Source organism: Dipodomys ordii, unplaced genomic scaffold, assembly GCF_000151885.1.
Source record: "Dipodomys ordii isolate 6190 unplaced genomic scaffold, Dord_2.0 Scaffold11, whole genome shotgun sequence".
In the NCBI taxonomy this organism is placed as follows: domain Eukaryota; kingdom Metazoa; phylum Chordata; class Mammalia; order Rodentia; family Heteromyidae; genus Dipodomys; species Dipodomys ordii.
The window spans coordinates 11,370,570-11,388,120 of NW_012267227.1; the positions used below are offsets into that span (position 1 = coordinate 11,370,570).

Below are 17,551 nucleotides of genomic sequence, written 5' to 3' on the forward strand. Positions count from 1 at the left end.
AGTTGTACAAAGAGGTTACAGTTCCATAAGTCAAGTTATAAATACAATGCCACTTGATCAGTGTCACCCCTTCTATTGTTCTCACTCATTATTCCCCCTCCCATCTCTAGCCTCAACCAGGATATGTATTAAGTGAAAAAGGAAAATGTGAAAGCATATGTAGATTAGGCTGCCCTTTCTGTTAGAGTGAAGGGGGTGTGCAAAGTATCTGTCCATTCGCAGAGAGAAGATATAGAAGGGATCTACCCTTTGCAGGAAAGATAACCTAAAAAATATATACTTAGGCTTATTTAATGGCATATCAATAAAGTTTTGGATGACCTGTAAGACTTAATAGTCTAAAATTTGGTAAATAAAGTTCATACAGCTTCACAGTTTCATGTATATCAATTAGTAGTTACGTATGACAGTTTCTAGTAGAGTAAGTTGCAAGAGCTGTCACTTATATTCAAGGTGTCTGGATATATATCAACAGTAGTGACCCTTGTGAACAGCTAACTTTCTGGAAAGAGATGTATATAAGCCCAAAGACTAAGGCAAACATCATCTTATATATGATACATGTTTAATAATTGAACAATCAAGTCACAGCAATTTAATGACATTACTATAGTGATCTAATTTTTTAGAAAAGTTTGATTTTTAAAGATTCATCTAAAATATATGAATAAAGCTATAGGGTAATATCTTTTTTATTTTAGGTGGGCTTGGATATTACAGGATATCTTGGGCATTGCTTTCTGCCTCAATTTAATTAAAACACTGAAGTTACCCAACTTCAAGGTAAAGTATATTGTTTTGCTAACTAAAAAATACATAATTTGCATCAACTTTTTCTTTTTTTGCCACTTCTGGGTCTTGTACTCAGAGCCTGGGCACCTATCCCTGAGTTTATTTTTGCTCAGGCTAGCACTCTACCACTTGAGCTACAGTACCACTTTGGGCTTTTTCTGTTTTATATGGTACTGAGGAAGCGAACCCAGTGTTTCATGCATGCTAGGCAAGCACTTTACCACTAAGCCACATTCCCTGCCCGTGCATCCACTTTTAAAATGCACAAAGGCTCAATTCCTATGTGCCTCTTCATATTTATGTAAAACACAAAAAAACACCACGTTAAATGTACTGTTTCTTGAAATTTTTCAAATGGGTAACATCTGTTACCACCATGCCAATGAAGTCCTGAACATTTCTCATCACTTCACAAAGCTCTATTTTATCCCTTTTTTTTTTTTTTTGTCTGTCATGAGGCCTGAACTCTGGGCCTGGACACTGTCCCTCAGCTCTTCAGCTCAAGGCTAGCGCTCTACCACTTGAGCCACAGCACCACTTCTGGCTTTTTTCTTTTTGCTTATGTGGTTCTGAGGAATCGAACCCAGGGCCTCAGGCATGCAAGGCAAGCACTCTACCACTGAGCCAACTTCCCAGCCCCAGATTGTTGGTTTTGTAGACATTTACTATTCAGTGAATTCCATTAGTAGAATTGTCATTGACACTGATCCTTTAATAGTTGGTACATTCCCATTTCCAACCCTCCCCCCAAAAAAATAAAGTCTTCTGACTGATGTAAAAATCGGAATGTCTACATTTTTTCTTCTTTTAAAAGTAATTTTTCTTAGTTGAGCATGTGACCCCAGATTTAGGAGACCGAGATAGGAAAAATCATGATTTTAAGGAAAACATAACTACACTGATTCTGGCCTCAAGAAGAAAAAAAGTTATGTCAAATGCTAGTGGCTCACATCTTAATCCTAGGTACTCAGGAGACTGAGGTCTGAGGATTTCAGTTCAAAGCCAGCCAAAACAGAAAAGTCCATGAGACTCTTACCTCCAATTAACCATCAAAAAGCCAGAGGTAGAGTGTGGCTCAAGATGTAGAACATCAATCTTGAGCTAAAACACAAAGGAACAGTGTCTGGGCCCTGAGTTTAAGCCCCAGGACTCACACAAAATAAAAAACAAAATGTAGTTGGTACTCAGCTGTCTTTAAATATATGGGAGGGAGTCACTGAAGATCTTCACTAAATATTTTAAATAACAACCAGACAATTAGCCAAATTAATTTTATGGAAATGGGTTCACAACCTGAGAATTTTCTTCCTATTAATAAATAGTTATCTTACTAAACTGCTGTGATTTAACCCCTCTGTAACCAAAAGCTGAGCATGAGGAAGAGATTTTTTCAGGCAGGGATTTTATCTTTTTACTCAGCTTAGATATCAGTGAGATGGCTTTAAAAATAATCAAGTGCTTTCTCTTGTGTAACTTTCCCATGGAAAATATTATAGTCAGACATATTTCTCAAAACTGAGCATGTATCTTCTTTCACTGTTTCCCTCTTAGATTTGTTCTGTGAAACCTAAAATGGGTGCTCAGGCACTCTTAGGGTGCTACTTCAAAATGTTACCTCCTTCTCCTGCTACAATAGATTGGACTTGCAGGAGATAACATTTTAATAAATTCCTTACATGACCCACAAAAGACTTCATCAGACTCAGAGGGAATTGCAGAAAGGTCAATGTTTTGTTTGGAACATAGAATGGCTGGGCTGAAGTTGGGCAGGAGTCAGACAAGGAATACATCACTGATTCTGTATAGAGTTGAGTCTTCTCATATCTGCTTTCATTGTTCTATTATTGTAGTGAGGCCCTATGTATATTTATTCAAATAAAGTTACAAAGCTAAATTTAAAAGATTTTAGTATATCCTTCTTCTCTGACATTGTTTAAAATGACTAGGAACCATAATACTGCATAATAAATATTTGAAAGTATTTGAAACATATAATCCATTATAAATGTTAGATTTACTATGTCAGTATAATACAAAGCTCAAGGTACACTTTAGTGATCTATGCATTTAGTGCATTTAGTGATCTGTGATTTGTCAGTTTCTGATGATTTCTGAGCTCTGCTAAAGTGAAACCATGTGTTAGGTTTTAGACAGTTTCGATTTTTGCCATCTACAGAAAATGAGGATGAAAATAAGATGTAATGGGCTTTATATCATTCTAAATAGTGGCAGACTGTTCTAGTCAGATGACTATATAACGCCTTTCTTCTTCCTCCTCAATTTTAGAATGGTGAGAGTATTATGGTTGAACTTGCAGCTGGACCTTTTGGAAACACAGAAAAGGTAGGGATGGCAGTAAGACAGAAATGGCTGCCCAGTGTATGTAGTGTATCCAGTTCATAATGTTGCCTTCTTATGTAATCCATTGGTCATGTAGTGCATGTTAAGGTATTGTACAACTTATTTCTCAAAAATATAGCCCTTTTCATAGTTATTCTAAATTATTAAATACCTATTGACTTGGGTTTCATCCTAGAATGATGGAAACTTTGTGGAAGCCACTGCTCAGCCCTCAGCTCCCCATGAGAAAGTAAGGATTGTATTTCAGATATATTCATTGGACTTTAAAACATACCCTCTGAGGCAAGATTCTTCTTTGGGGAAAACAATCTTGATTTTAAAAAAATATTGCCGGGCGCTGGTGGTTCACGCCTGTAATCCTAGCTACTCAGGAGGCTGAGATCTAAGGATCACAGTTCAAAGCCAGCCCAGGCAGCCAATAAACCACCAGAAAATCGGAAGTGGTGCTGTAGCTCAAGTGGTAGAGTGCTCCCCTTGAGCTGAAGAGCTGAGGGACAGCGCCCAGGCCCAGAGTTCAAGCCCCATGACCAACAAAAATAAAAAATTCAAGGTCTGAGTCCTATTGTTGGTAAAAAGTAAAAAAAAAAAAAACAACAAAACCTAAAAGGTTAGATATGGGGATAGTAGATGAATTAATACTATTACTCCTACAAGGGTTTCATTTTACAAAAATGACATATCTATTTCTGTCAATCTTGCTATATATGTAGTGTGTTCGTGTATTGTCTAGTCTATGATCTCTGATTTCAAGATTGATTTTTTTGTTAAATGTCTGTTTAAAATTTTCTCACCATTATTCTGTTAGTTCTTTCCTTTCTAAAAGAAACTTGAAAAGAGTTTTATTGGTGACCTTTTCCTCTCCCCCCTTCTTATTTTACAGTTACCAGTAGTTATCAGGGTACCAAAGCTGATCTATTTCTCAGTAATGAATGTGTGCCTCTTGCCTGTTTCATTATTGGGTTTTGGAGACATTATTGTACCTGGTAAGTGGCTTTCACAAGTTTGGTAAAACTATTCTGATGGTTTAAAATGTACCATGTTTGTGAAAAGTTGCCTACTCTATATTGTGTATTTTTGGATGTCATTAGAGCTGATCAGTGACAAAGATAGAAAAAAGTGAAAACCATTTTAAGGAGTACAGGATAAGGCCCAATAGGCAACAACCCAAGCAAAATCGATGATGGATCAAAAGGTGTCTAAAAGGAAACAGGTAGAATCAGTTTAGTCTTCTTCTCCAGGGAAGTATATTTTTGTCACTCTTTTGAAGTTGAAGATAATAATGCCAAGAACATGGTGTCTAATCAGTTTTATGGTGGTATTTATTTTAGGAAGTGTTTTAGGGATGTTAGCAAGGTCGAGTTCAAGAGGAGAAACTGTGCAGAAGCTTGGATGGCTCTATAATACCGAGTCAGTCTGTAGGACCACTTTCTCCTGGTAGTTCCTTCAGATCTGGCTTATTTTCCTCACTGGGTGACCTATTGAGCAAACTTAATCCCAGACAAGTAACAATGTTGTTTTGTTTTTGTTTTTTGGGTCCGGTCATGGGGCCTGAATTCTGGGCCTGGGCGCTGTCCTTCAGCTCTTCAGCTTAAGGCTAGCACTCTACCACTTGAGCCACAGAGCCACTTCCTTTTCTGTTTGCTTATGTGGTGCTGAGGAATCGAACCCAGGGCCTCAGGCATGCAAGGCAAGCGCTCTACCACTGAGCCACCTTCCCAGCCCCCAGACAAGTAACAATGTTGTTTAGCTTTCTGTGCCCATAGCCACTCCACAGACATAATCACCAATGGTAAAAACAACTCAGACTTTGCATAAGAACAGTGGCCAACATTAACCCCATGAAGGACAATAAGGGCAAGAACTCTGTATGCCCAGGGGCTGGAAGCAGATTGGCTGTGGTGGCACATTAAGCTGACTTTCTGGAAAAAAAGCTGAAACTACCAAGAAAACTGTGCTTAGTAAAGTGAATGCTGGCATTTTGAAGTGGGGGAAAATAGCAAGAGAAAAGACCAAGTAATCCAGTTCTAAGTTTCATCTTTTATTATGAAGGCAAGAAAATCTTGAGGTTATGTTCATAAGAAATAATAAAATTTTTTAAAGTAATTAGCTGGGCATCGTGGCGCACAGCTGTAATCTTAGCACTTGGGAAGCTGAGGCAGCATGATCAAGAGTTTGAGGCTGGCTAGAGGCAACTAGTGAGACCTTATCTCAAAATCTCTCTCTCTCTTTCTCTCTCTCTCTCTCTCTCTCTCTCTCTCTCACACACACACACACACACACACACACACACACACACACACACAGAGTAGTTAATAAGATTTTTTTGTCAACTGAGCACTTGTCCTGTTGGCTCCCTATCACTGACTGCCTGTTGATGATGAGGAATCCTGGCTTTTCTGTGAAAGCCTTTCTATATTTACCTAAAGAGAGAGTGAACAGTGTTCTCTTGTGAGTTGGCATGACAAAGTCCACTATAGCAGCACTCTTAGTTCAGTGAATCTCCAAGTTACTTGTAAGGCAGCAAAAGAATTCTGCCAAGTACCTTAGTGATCCTTGTGCTTCGTCAAATTTGTCCTTGATTTTACCAGTGTCATGTTGAATGTTCCTTAAGACCTTGTACATAATCCTTGGTATAGAGCTGGTCAAAGGTCTTAAATATGTTTCACTGAGTTATTGACTATACATGAGACACTAAGAGCTAACTTTGTCAGTACTGTGTGTGTGCATGTGTGCACATGCACAAGTACTGGGGCTTGAACTTGGGACCTTGAGCACTGCCTTGGCTTTTTCACTCCAAGTCTAGTGTTCTACCATTTGACCTACATCCTCCACTTCTAAGAGCTAAATTTTGATTGTAGGGAAAGGGTACATTTTTTTAAAACGGAAATGTAAACATCAAAAAATGTAAAAAATAACAGAACTTACTTTATTATATACAGACCAGAATTAATTCAAACAACTTGTAAATATAGTAAATTGTTCATTTATTTTTTTGTGTGCTAATACTGGGGCCTGAACTCAGGGCCCAGGTACCATCCCTGTCTTATTTGTTTAGACAGGGTTGGTTATTATTTTCTTTGTGGTACTTAGGGCCTCATGCTTAATAGGCAAGTCATACCTCCTGCCCTTTTTATTTTAGTTTTCAGATAGCTCCCATGTTTTTGCCCAGGCTGGCCTGGGACCATGTTTCCCCTATGGTCTCCTACATAGCTGGAATGACAGGTATATATCATTATGCTTTGCTTATTTGTTGAGATGGGGGGGGGTCTCACTTTTGGCCAGGCTAGCCCCCAACCATGATTCTCCTGATTCCCAGCTTTAGAGTAGCTGAGGTTACAGGTGTGAGTCCCATATGTGTGTGTGTGTGTGTGTGTATACATATATACATATGTGTATATATGTGTATATTTGACTCAATATGTTTTTTTTTTGGGGGGGGGTCTGGTCATGGAGCCTGAACTCTGGGCCTGGGCGCTGTCTCTCAGCTCTTCAGCTCAAGGCTAGTGCTTTACCACTTGAGCCACAGCACCACTTCTGGCTTTTTTCTTTTTGCTTATGTGATGCTGAGGAATCGAACCCAGGGCCTCATGCATGCAAGGCAAGCACTTTACCACTGAGCCACCTTCCCCTTGACTCAATATCTTTTAAATGTGATATTTAAAAAACTTAAACACTATTTAATAGTTTGGGGGGAATATTTAAAAATACAGTATGATAATATTAAAGTTAGCATGTAAAACTTGTCAGAGTTTTTTTTGTTGTTTTGTTTTTGTTGGTGCTGGGCCTGGGGCTTGAACTCAGGACCTGAGTGCTGTCCCCAAGCAGATGCTTCTGCTCAAGGCTAGCATTCTACCACTTGAGCCACAGTTGCACATCTGACTTTGTTGTTAATTTATTGGAGAGAAGAGTCTCACAGACTTTCCTGCCTCAGCTGGCTTTGAACCTTGATCTTCAGAACTCAGCCTCCTGAGTAGCTAGGATTACAGGCGTGAGCCACCAGTGCCCAACTTTAAGTATTTTTTATGATCTCATAATTTTAAAAAGTTACAATGTAACATATACTCTAATATAGTGAACAGTTTAATTTGTGTTGCTGCTGTTTTAAGAAAATAATGTGAAGTTGCTTTTCTTTTAAGGTCTGTTGGTTGCATACTGCAGAAGATTTGATGTTCAGACTGGTTCTTCTGTATACTATATTTCATCCATAGTTGGTAAACTTTTGTGTTTTTTTTTGTTAGTTTGAATGTGTTGTCTAAAGGAAGTGATGAGGTCTTAAAGGGTCTTGGATTGTAATTATTCATCATAAATTAATTTCACATTTTTACATCAGAAGGGAATAATTTAACAATCTTTTAGAGGTTTAAAAGGGAAATTAGGGAGCTGAATTCCAGTGGCTCATGCCCATAACCCTAACTGCTCAGGAGGCTGAGATCTAAAGATCATGGTTTGAAGCCAGCCTAGGCAGGAAAGTCTATGAAACTTTTCTCTCCAATTAACTGAGAGAGAGAGAGAGAGAGAGAGCGCGCGCAAGTGCGAGCACAAGCTTGAAATGGAGCTGTAGCTCAAGTGATAATATGTCAGTCTTAAATCTCCCAGGCCCTGAGTTCAAGCTTAGGAACAGCATTAAAAAAAAAAAAAGAAACTAAGTGTGAAATAAAAGATTAAGTTCTCCATATGATGTGTGTTAAATCATTTGGCATGTAAGTAGTCAGTAAATGGTATCTTACTTGATTTTTTACAATAGCTTTGTTTTTATATAAATGAATTTATGGCACAATAACATCTTACCTAGGAAGAGAGAAATTGAGCCAGGTGCCGGTGGCTCATGCTTGTAATCCTTGCTACTCAGGAGGCTGAGATCTGAGGATCACGGTTCAAAGCCAGCCCGGGCAGGAAAGTTCATGAGACTCTTATCTCCAATAAACCACAAGAAAACCGGAAGTGGCGCTGTGACTCAAGCAGTAGAATGCTCGCCTTGGGCTGAAGAGCGCAGGGACAGCGCCCAAGCCCAGAGTTCAAGCCCTAGGGCTGACCAAAAAAAAAAAGCGAGAGAGAGACAGAGACAGAGACAGAGTTTTTTTTTTTTTTTTTTGGGGGGGGGGCCGGCGGGGGGCTTGAACTCTGGGCCTGGGCGCTGTCCCTCAGCTCTTCAGCTCAAGGCTAGCACTCTACCACTTGAGCCACAGCGCCACTTCCGGCTTTTTTCTTTTTGCTTATGTGGTGCTGAGGAATCGAACCCAGGGCCTCAGGCATGCAAGGCAAGCGCTCTACCACTGAGCCACCTTCCCAGCCCTGAGAGACAGAGTTAATAACAGAAAGTAATCAAAAAATACTCTACTAATTCTGTACATCTCAAGTGAATACCTGAAAATTTGTACACTAAAGCTCTGTATGTATAGATAAATGCCTGCATGGGAAGCCACTTTTTATATATTCTAGCAAGTCCCCAATGGAGTTAACTCCTCACATCAGAAATGTATATTAGGACCAGACACAGTAGATAAAGCCTGTAATCCTAGTTACATAGGAGGCAAAGAGCAGGGGATCCTAGGCATAAAGTTCTCAACCTTGGTGGAACACTTTAATATCCCTAATAGTAACAGGTAATTGATAACTTAAAAAAAATTACTTGTGGGCAGGAACAGGAGGGGGAAAAAGCAAAAGAAGGGGTGACATTATCCAAAAAGGAAATATACTCATTACCAGGCACTGGTGGCTCACGCCCGTAATCCTAGCTACTCAGGAGGCTGAGATTTGAGGATTGTGGTTCAAAGCCAAGCTGGGAAGGAAAGTCTGTGAGACTCTTATCTCCAGTTAACCACCAGGAAACCAGAAGTAGCACTGTGGCTTAAAGTGGTAGAGCACTAGCTTTGAGCAAAATGAACTCAGGGACAGTATCCAAGCCCAAGTTCAAACCACCCACCCCAAAAATGTACTCATTACCCGACTTATGAAATGGTAGCCCCTCTGTACTAATAATAATAGAAATATATATTTCTATTATTGTTTCTATATATATATTTCTAATAGATAGATAGATAGATAGATTGTGAGACTTGAACTCTAGGCCTGGGCACTGTCCCTGAGCTCCTATGCTCAAGGCTAACACTCTCCTACTTTGAGCTACAGCACCAGTTCTGGTTTTCTGGTGATTAATTGGAGATAAGAGTCTTACAGACTTTCCTGCCTGGGCTGGCTTTGAACTGAGATCCTCAGAATTCAGTCTCCTGAGTAGCTAGGATTACAGGCATGAGCCACCACCACCTGGTTTGATAGAATTATATTTTTAAAATTATCTCTTAGGTAATTATTAGGTTGAAAGTTTCCAAATTTTTCAGAAGTTCATAGAATATAGTTCTATTTACTGTCTAGAAAAGTAATGAAATTATGACATGAATTCTTATGGCAAAAGGGTTATGGGAAACACTTGAAACCAATAGGTGATGGGGGAGGGCAGATCCACTCTGCAGCATGCCGCAGTGACTGACACCTGGTGCTCTTCCTGCAGCCTATGCCATTGGCATGATACTTACGTTTGTTGTTCTGGTGCTGATGAACAAGGGGCAGCCTGCCCTCCTCTACTTGGTACCTTGCACACTTATTACTGCCTCCATTGTTGCTTGGAGACGTAAGGAAATGAAAAAGTTCTGGAAAGGTAGCAACTATCAGGTATGTGCTTGCACGTCATAATTCATGAGTTGGGCTGGAAGGAGTCTATATGTATAATATAGTAATATACCAAAAAAACTTCCTGTAAGTCTGACTTTTTCACTACTACCCTCTTATTCAGGGTCCCCTCACTTTGGGCTGCAGTCTATAAATAGAATCTAGTGCCAAAAGCTTGCTAAGTGGAGATAGCACACAGTGGAGGGGAAGGGGACATGGGGAAAACATTTCAACACGTGTTTCTCAAATCCTCATAAAAGTAAATTGCATGACACTTTTTCAAATAAATACTGAGGCTGACATTACATTTATAGTAACAGTCCTAAGGATTCGAAAATACATACATTTTCTCCAACATTCCAATGTTACTTGAATGGGCACTCATTTCAGATTTAAATGGGTCAAAATTGGCCTTTCTTTAAGACTTTCTTTAAAACAAGGAAAGCATTCATTCAGAACCTGACTTGGTTTTTTGTTTTTTGGTCAGTCATGGGGCTTGAACTCTGGACCTGGGCACTGTCCCTGTGCTCTTCAGCTCAAGGCGAGCGCTCACCTCTTGAGTCACTGTGCCACTTCTGGTTTTTCTAGTGGTTTATTGGAGATAAGAGTCTCAGGGACTTTCCTGCCGGGCTGGCTTTGAACCGCAATCCTCAGATCTCAGCCTCCTGAGTAGCTAGGATTACAGGCGTGAGCCACAGGTGCCCAACTTAGAACCTGGCTTGTTTTCATTCTTGCTTCACAGAGGTCTGTGAATCACTTTGTTCTTTTCCTAAGTGGTTTTGGTATTCCCATAAAAGCTACTTGCATTGCAACCAGGAGGGTTGGAAACCTGTGTCTGCTGAGATCAGGACCATGGCATCCACCCCCTTTGTGCAGGGACTTGGTTGGGTATTATCTCTGCTTTGCCCAGTGACAGCAAATTACCCTCCCTCACTCTCGCTCACATGTGCATGTCAGTGCTCACAGAGAGAGGCACTGCCAGTAGGTGGTTGCAAATCTATTACTAGAAAAACTGTTCACATCCATCTTGAGGTCGGTCGGAACTGACTTTATAATTATTTATCAAGAATTGGTGGTTAATGTATTACATTACAACCTACTATTGGAAAAAAGCTTTGATTTAAGTTTCTTTCTGATAAGTCTTGTAATTTCTTTAAGATTTGGATAAAATAACAATACCTACTTTACCTATCTTATGATGCTATTGTCTCAACTTCTCTTAATAAGTGGAGAATTTGTTTATTGCCACAAAGTCCTTGAGAGAACTAGTAATAGAGCTTTTAACTTTACCACAGAAGTGACATCCACAGAAATTGGGGGGGGGGGTTCTGTTTTGTTTTGTTTTTGGTTAGTCATGGGGCTTGGACTCTGGGCCTGGGCGCTGTCCCTCAGCTCTTCAGCTCAAGGCTAGCGCTTTACCATTTGAGCCACAGCATCACTTCTGGTTTTTCCCGTTTATATGGTACTGAGGAATCAAACCCAGGGCCTCATGCATGTGAGGCAAGCACTCTACCACTGAGCCAACTTCCCAGCCCTGTTTTTTTTCTGTTTTGTTTTGTTTTTTGCTTTTGGTACTGAGGATCAAACCCAAGGCCTCCCACATGCTAGTGCAGATTTTTTTTTTTTCGTCATTCGTGGGGCTTGAACTCTGGGCCTGGGTGCTCAAGGCGAGCACTCTACTGCCTGTTAGTTGGAGATAAGAGCCCTCATGGACTTTCCTGCCTGGGCTGGCTTTGAACTGTGATCCTCAGATCTCAGCCTCCTGAGTAGCTAGGATTACAGGCATGAGCCGCCAGCATCCAGCCAAGTACAGACTTTTAAAATAGGTTATACACGCTAGTGTCACCATTTAAATGTTATATCCCCAAATGGCTCTTCCTCATTTTAATGATTTTTCCTCCAGTATGGCTTTTGGACTTGGCTTTGCACTTTTTAGATAATCACCCTGTATCAATCTAGCCACTCTGTCAACTCCTTTTGGGTTGGGTATTTTCTAGATAGGATTGTTTTATGCCTGGACCATCTAGGACTGTAGTCCTCCTATTTGTAACTTTCCTACATTGCTGAGGTGACAGGTATGTGATGTGGTGCCTAGCCATTGGTTAAAATGGAGTCTCATGAATTTTTTTTTTAAGCCTGAGGTACTCTTAATGTGAGATCTCCCAATCTCTGCCTCCCAAGTAGCTAGGATTACAATTACTGTACAATTACTGTACCTGACTTTTTAACGTTAATTTTTTTGTACTAAGGCTGAGGGATGTATTTGTATCCCTTATGAGCAGATGCTTTGTCTACGTTTCATTCTTAAAAGTTATGATCTTAACAAATCATTCTGCTTCGCAGCAGCTACCTATGAAAGGAAAACTTACAGCAGCTGGACACAAAGCAGAGGCAGGACACAAAGCTCCAGAGGCAGGTTTGGGGACTTTCAGCACATACCAAAGTAGCGAGGCTCTGATCCTGGCAACATTTATTTAAAAGTATCGGAACTCTTCGTTGCTTTGCTTGTAAACCTGTCACTTTTGCAGTGTAGTTTCATAAGCGCATTACATAAAGACACTCAGAACATGGAGTCTGTTGCCAGACTGCTAATTCTGATTGTGATCCTCACAGCTGTGTGTGTGGCCTTGGGCAAGTTACTTAGCTTCTCGGTATCCTGGTTTCCTCCATTAAAATGGGATGGATAACTAACCTACTTCAGAAAATGGCTAATTTTGTTGTCAATAATTAAATATGGTACCATATACATACTGGTTAGAAAAGTGCCTTCCGCATTTTATCCTCAGCACTGTATTTGTTAGCATTTGTGTAAGAGGTGGGATTTTTGTTTGTTGTCGTTTGCTGGTTTGGTTGTCACTTTCAAGTTCTTTAGATGTTCATTTTCCTGGTTTGGATTTAAAAAAATTCCAAATTTTGAATTTTGGTAAAAATCTGGTACACTTATTTGAATATTTACCTTAATTAATTTCTGAAAGGACAAATGCAGAGATGTAGTCTCTTTGTTTAGGCTATTTGTTTAGACCCAACCACTTCTTCCATTGTGTACCAAACTGTAAATATAAAATGGGAAAGCTGTTGAAATTGTAGATGATTTAGTTGTAGGAAACTAAAAATTATCGAGTCTCTTTTGACAGAAGACTAACATTTTTGAAAGCTATATAAGTAATGTCTTCACAAAAAGTAATATCTTCCCTTGCCATGTAGAAAAGAAAATGTCTCATTGGTTAGGACCAGCTTTGTGTGTCCAAGTTCATTGAGCTTGAATGTGACTATTTGTAAGGACAGTATATTAATGGTCGTCAACATCACTTCTGGTAAATTAATAAATCCTTAAGGACTCTGTCTCCTCAGCCATAAATTGTGGTTGGCTCAGTAGGCAAGTCAGAGAACAAGTAATCCATAGTGATGAGTTAGCCCAAGGCTCTCAGTAAGTGAGGTGGTAGATGTTCAAATCAGATAAACAAGGCAGAGTCTTTTAAAGTGAAATAAAGAACCACAAGCCTGGTTGAGCAGAGGGAGCTTGGTGAGGTCCCAGCGTGGGCCCCAGCTACATCAGCTCTGGCTCCCAGGCTCAGTAATCAATTCCCTCCTCACCCCCAACCTCCACTTCTCCAAAGCTTTGTTCATCTCTGTTTCTAGAGTATCTCATATTTCTCCCAACTAAAACCTGCCATCTGCAGACAGATGTCCATGAATTAGAAAAGACTAAGTCATCTATTTGAGGTCAGGGTCACCTTTCCCTCTATTTTTAAAGCTTTGTACTTGATATACTTAACCTCCCTGCAGTGTAGGTATATCTCTTGTCTCTTCACTATGTTGTGAGCGCCTCTGGCGAAGAACATACAGTGCTTCTAACAGTATTTTACATACCAGAAATGCTCAGTTAAAAAAGCAACTATAGGGGCTGGGAAGGTGGCTCAGTGGTAGTGTGCTTACCCCACATGCATGGGGCCCTGGGTTCGATTCTTTAGCATCACATAAACAGAAAAAGCTGGAAGTGGCTCTGTGGCTCAAGTGGTAGAGCGCTAGCCTTGAGCTGAAGAGCTGAGGGACAGGGCCTGGGCCCAGAGTTCAGAGTTCAAGCCTCATGACAAAAAAAAAAGGCAACTGTATAGCCAGGTGTTGATGGCTCACGCCTGTTATCTTAGCTACTTAGATTGCTAAGATCTGAGGATAGTGGTTCAAAGCCAGCTCCAGTAGGAAAGTCTGTGAGACTCTTATCTCCAATTAATCACTGAAAAAGCCTGTAGCAATGCTGTGGCTCGAGTGGTCAAATGCTAGCCTTGAGCCAAAAGAGCTCAGGGACACTGCCCAGACCCAGAGTTCAAGGCCCAGGACAGGCAAAAAAAAAAGAAAAAAGGGAAGTGGCGCTGTGGCTCAAGCACAGGGACAGCCTAAGTCCAGAGTTCAAGCCCCACAACCAACCAAAAAAAAAAAGTATAGAGTAAAAGTATGGGAAATATAAAAAAAAAAGAAAGAAAAAAGAAAAAAAGGCAGATATAATGTTTAATCCTTAATCTGTTGCCCTTTTGTCTGTTTGGTATATGTGTGTATGAACTTCCTGGTTGTGTTTCAGCCTTCTGCTTACTAAGCAGGTTCTTTGCCACTTGTGCCACATACCCCATTTCTTTTGCTTTTAGTTTGCTTTTCAAATAGGGTCTTTTGCTAACTTTGCTTGGATCACATACATCATTCCCTTTCCCTCCAACTCCTGAGTAGCTGAATTTGCAGGAATGAGCCACCTTACGCAGGGTTTGTTCTTGAGATAGAGTGTCCCTGACTTTTGCTCTGTCTGGCCTTGAACTTTGATCCTCCTGTTTCTGCCTCCAAAGTAACTTGGATTACAGATGTGCCTCACTATGCCCAACATTACATACAATTTTTAATGACATACTTTTAGAACATTAGACTAAGTGTCTCTACAGTTTTACATACTATCATTTTTTGTAAGTACCAAAAATCTTGCTCCTGTTTTGAACTAACCAAAGACAAAATTAGTAACATAAAATCAAGTTAAAAATCTAAGGTGACTAGCAAATGTGCTTATGCTATTAATCGTGTGATCATTCTAACACCAAATAACTGAGTTGAATGCAAGGATAGTGGTATGTCTTGAGCATCCCTAATCTAAAAATACAAATCCCAAATGCCTAAAACTGAGGCTTTTGGGGTATCAACAGTCCACAACTAGAAAATTCCATAGCTGACTTCATGTGCTGAAATCTCCTAAAAAGACTGTGTAAAATGACCCCCATGGCTCTGTACATATGAAACAAGTGAACTGTATATGGGGCTCGCATCCATCTCTAAGATACGTCATTCTGTGTATATAGGCAAATATGCCATCACTTCCCCTCGAAATATCAATATCTTGAGCATTTCCTATAAGAAGTACTCAACCTATAGTTTAAAAAAAGCAGGACTTTCCCTGCAGGGTGAGCATCTGCTCACCCCACCCCCATCCATTTATTGCCCTATTTCCAGGACTGAACCAGGGCCTTGTGTGACTACAGCTGCATCCCAATTCTGGAGAGATTTAAAGTTTCTCTAAAACTCAGGTTGTCCTGACAGTCCTTCTTCCTCCCTTCTTTCCCTTAATCTTTCCCCCCTCCCTTTTTCCTTCTTTTCCTCCCTTCCCTCCCTCCCTCCCTCCCTTTGTCCCTTTGTCCCTCCTTCCCTTCATCACTCCCTTTCTTCATTTATTTATTTATTATTTATTTTATTGTGAAAATATTGTACAGAGGGGTTACAATTACATGGGCAAGATAATGAGTACATTTCTTATCAAGCATTGTAGCCTCCTCCTTAGTTTCCCCTTCCTATCCCTTCCCATCCTCCCCCAGCCTACCCCCCAATCCTCCCCACCCCTTTCTTCTTTTCTTCCTCTCCTGGAGATTGAATCCAGGGCTTCAAATCTACTAGGCAAGCACTCTACCACTTGAGCTTCACCCGGAGCCATTTTGTTTTTATTTTTATTTTCCACTACCTTTTACCCAATCTGTCCTCAAACTCAAAATCCCCCTGCTTCCACCTCCAGGAGGAATAGAATTTAAGAAGTGTGCATCATCTACCCATCTTATCCTATTTGCAACAGACAAATTTACCTCTTTTGTTGCTTTAAGGTAGAGATTTCATAAGAAATACTTTAGTACTTCACTTGGAATCTTTCAGCTTTTTCTGTGAATTTCTGTGATAAAAAAGAAGCAGCATTTCTTGAGCAAAAAAAGGAGCTCAGAGACAGTGCCCAGGCCAAAAAAAGAAAGAAAAGAAAGAAGCAGCATTTCTATATCGTTTTACTAAAATAATACTAATTTGGAAATCCTTTTGTTATTGTTGTTATTATTGTTGTCAGTTCTCAGCCTTGAACTCATGGCCTGGACACTGTCTCTGAGCTCCTTTTGCTCAAGGCTAACACTCTACCACTTGAGCCACAGCGCAACTTCAGCTTTTTTTTTTTGGCCCGTCATGGGCCTGAACTCTGGGCCTGGGCACTGTCCCTCAGCTCTTCAGCTCAAGGCTAGCGCTCTACCACTGGAGCCACAGCGCCACTTCCAGCTTTTTCTGCTTATGTGGTGCTGAGGAATCAAACCTAGGGCCTCATGCATGTGAGGCAAGCGCTCTACCACTGAGCCACCTTCCCAACCCAGCCACTTCAGCTTTTTTTGCTTATGTGGTACTGCAAAACCAAATCCAGGGCTTCATGCATGCTAGGCAAGCACTCTACCATTAAGCCACATTCCCAGCCCTAATTTGGAAATCTTAATTAAAATTTACTTTCTATAACCTAAGGGTAGTTATGCAGTATTTGTGTTGTTGTTGTTGGTTGTGGGGCCTGAACTCTGGGCCTGGGCACTGTCCCTCAGCTCTTCAGCTCAAGGCTAGCGCTCTACCACTTGAGCCACAGCTCTACTTCTGCCCTTTTCTGCTTATATGGTGCTGAGGAATCAAACCCAGGGCCTCATGCATGTAAGGCAAGCACTCTATCACTGAGCCACCTTCCTAGCTCCTTGGCAGTATTTCTTCAGAAGCTACAGTCTTTGTTTGATTTTACTTGAAGTCTAAGTTCTAATTAGTGTAGAGTAAATAAAGAACCAGGCATGGTAGCTCAAGCTTATAATCCTAGCTATTGAGAGGCAGAGATTTGGGGATTGCAGTTGAAGACCAGCTTGCCATAAAAGTTCTCCTGCTTCTATCTCACCCAATGACTGGGCCTAGTGGTGGACACCTGTTACCCCAGCTACAAAGGAAGCACTGTGGCTGGGCACAGTAGTGCACACCAGTGATACATGGAAGCACAACTGAGAGGACCACAGTACAGGCTGACCTAGGCATAAAGTAAAACCCTCCTTCAAAACTAACCAAGACAAAAAATCACTAAAGGTGTGGTTTAAGTGGACCACCTAGCATGCATAGAGTCCTAAATTCAATCCCTAGTACCACCAGCACCACCCCAGTGATGATGATGATCATAATCATCATCATCATCATCATCATCATCATCAAAATTACTTTGAATTATGGAACCAGAGAAATTGCTTTAAGGGATCTTTTCGTTTGTAATGCTGATCAGTGTAATACTCTGGTTTCTCTTCACATCTCATAAATCTCTCCCCTTTTATTAAATCAGTGGAGTCGAATTATTTATTCAACCTTGCAGTGGGCTGTTTTCCTGTAGGTGGATAGTAAGTTTTCAGTGTGTTGATGTCTAATCGACAGTGGCCCTTGTTAAATG

General features: G+C 40.5%; 1 protein-coding gene across 1 annotated transcript in view; it reads left to right on the forward strand.

The window, feature by feature from the left end:
• The window catches only part of Sppl2a (signal peptide peptidase like 2A), a 54,906-nt gene that overhangs the window by 33,306 nt on the left and 4,049 nt on the right, over positions 1-17,551 (forward strand). Inside the window, exons 9-14 of the mRNA XM_013010167.1 lie at positions 702-855; positions 1,767-1,772; positions 3,079-3,135; positions 4,034-4,136; positions 7,290-7,364; positions 9,662-9,822. Coding sequence (XP_012865621.1) covers positions 702-855; positions 1,767-1,772; positions 3,079-3,135; positions 4,034-4,136; positions 7,290-7,364; positions 9,662-9,822 — 556 coding nt within the window. The remainder of the gene's footprint in view (positions 1-701; positions 856-1,766; positions 1,773-3,078; positions 3,136-4,033; positions 4,137-7,289; positions 7,365-9,661; positions 9,823-17,551) is intronic.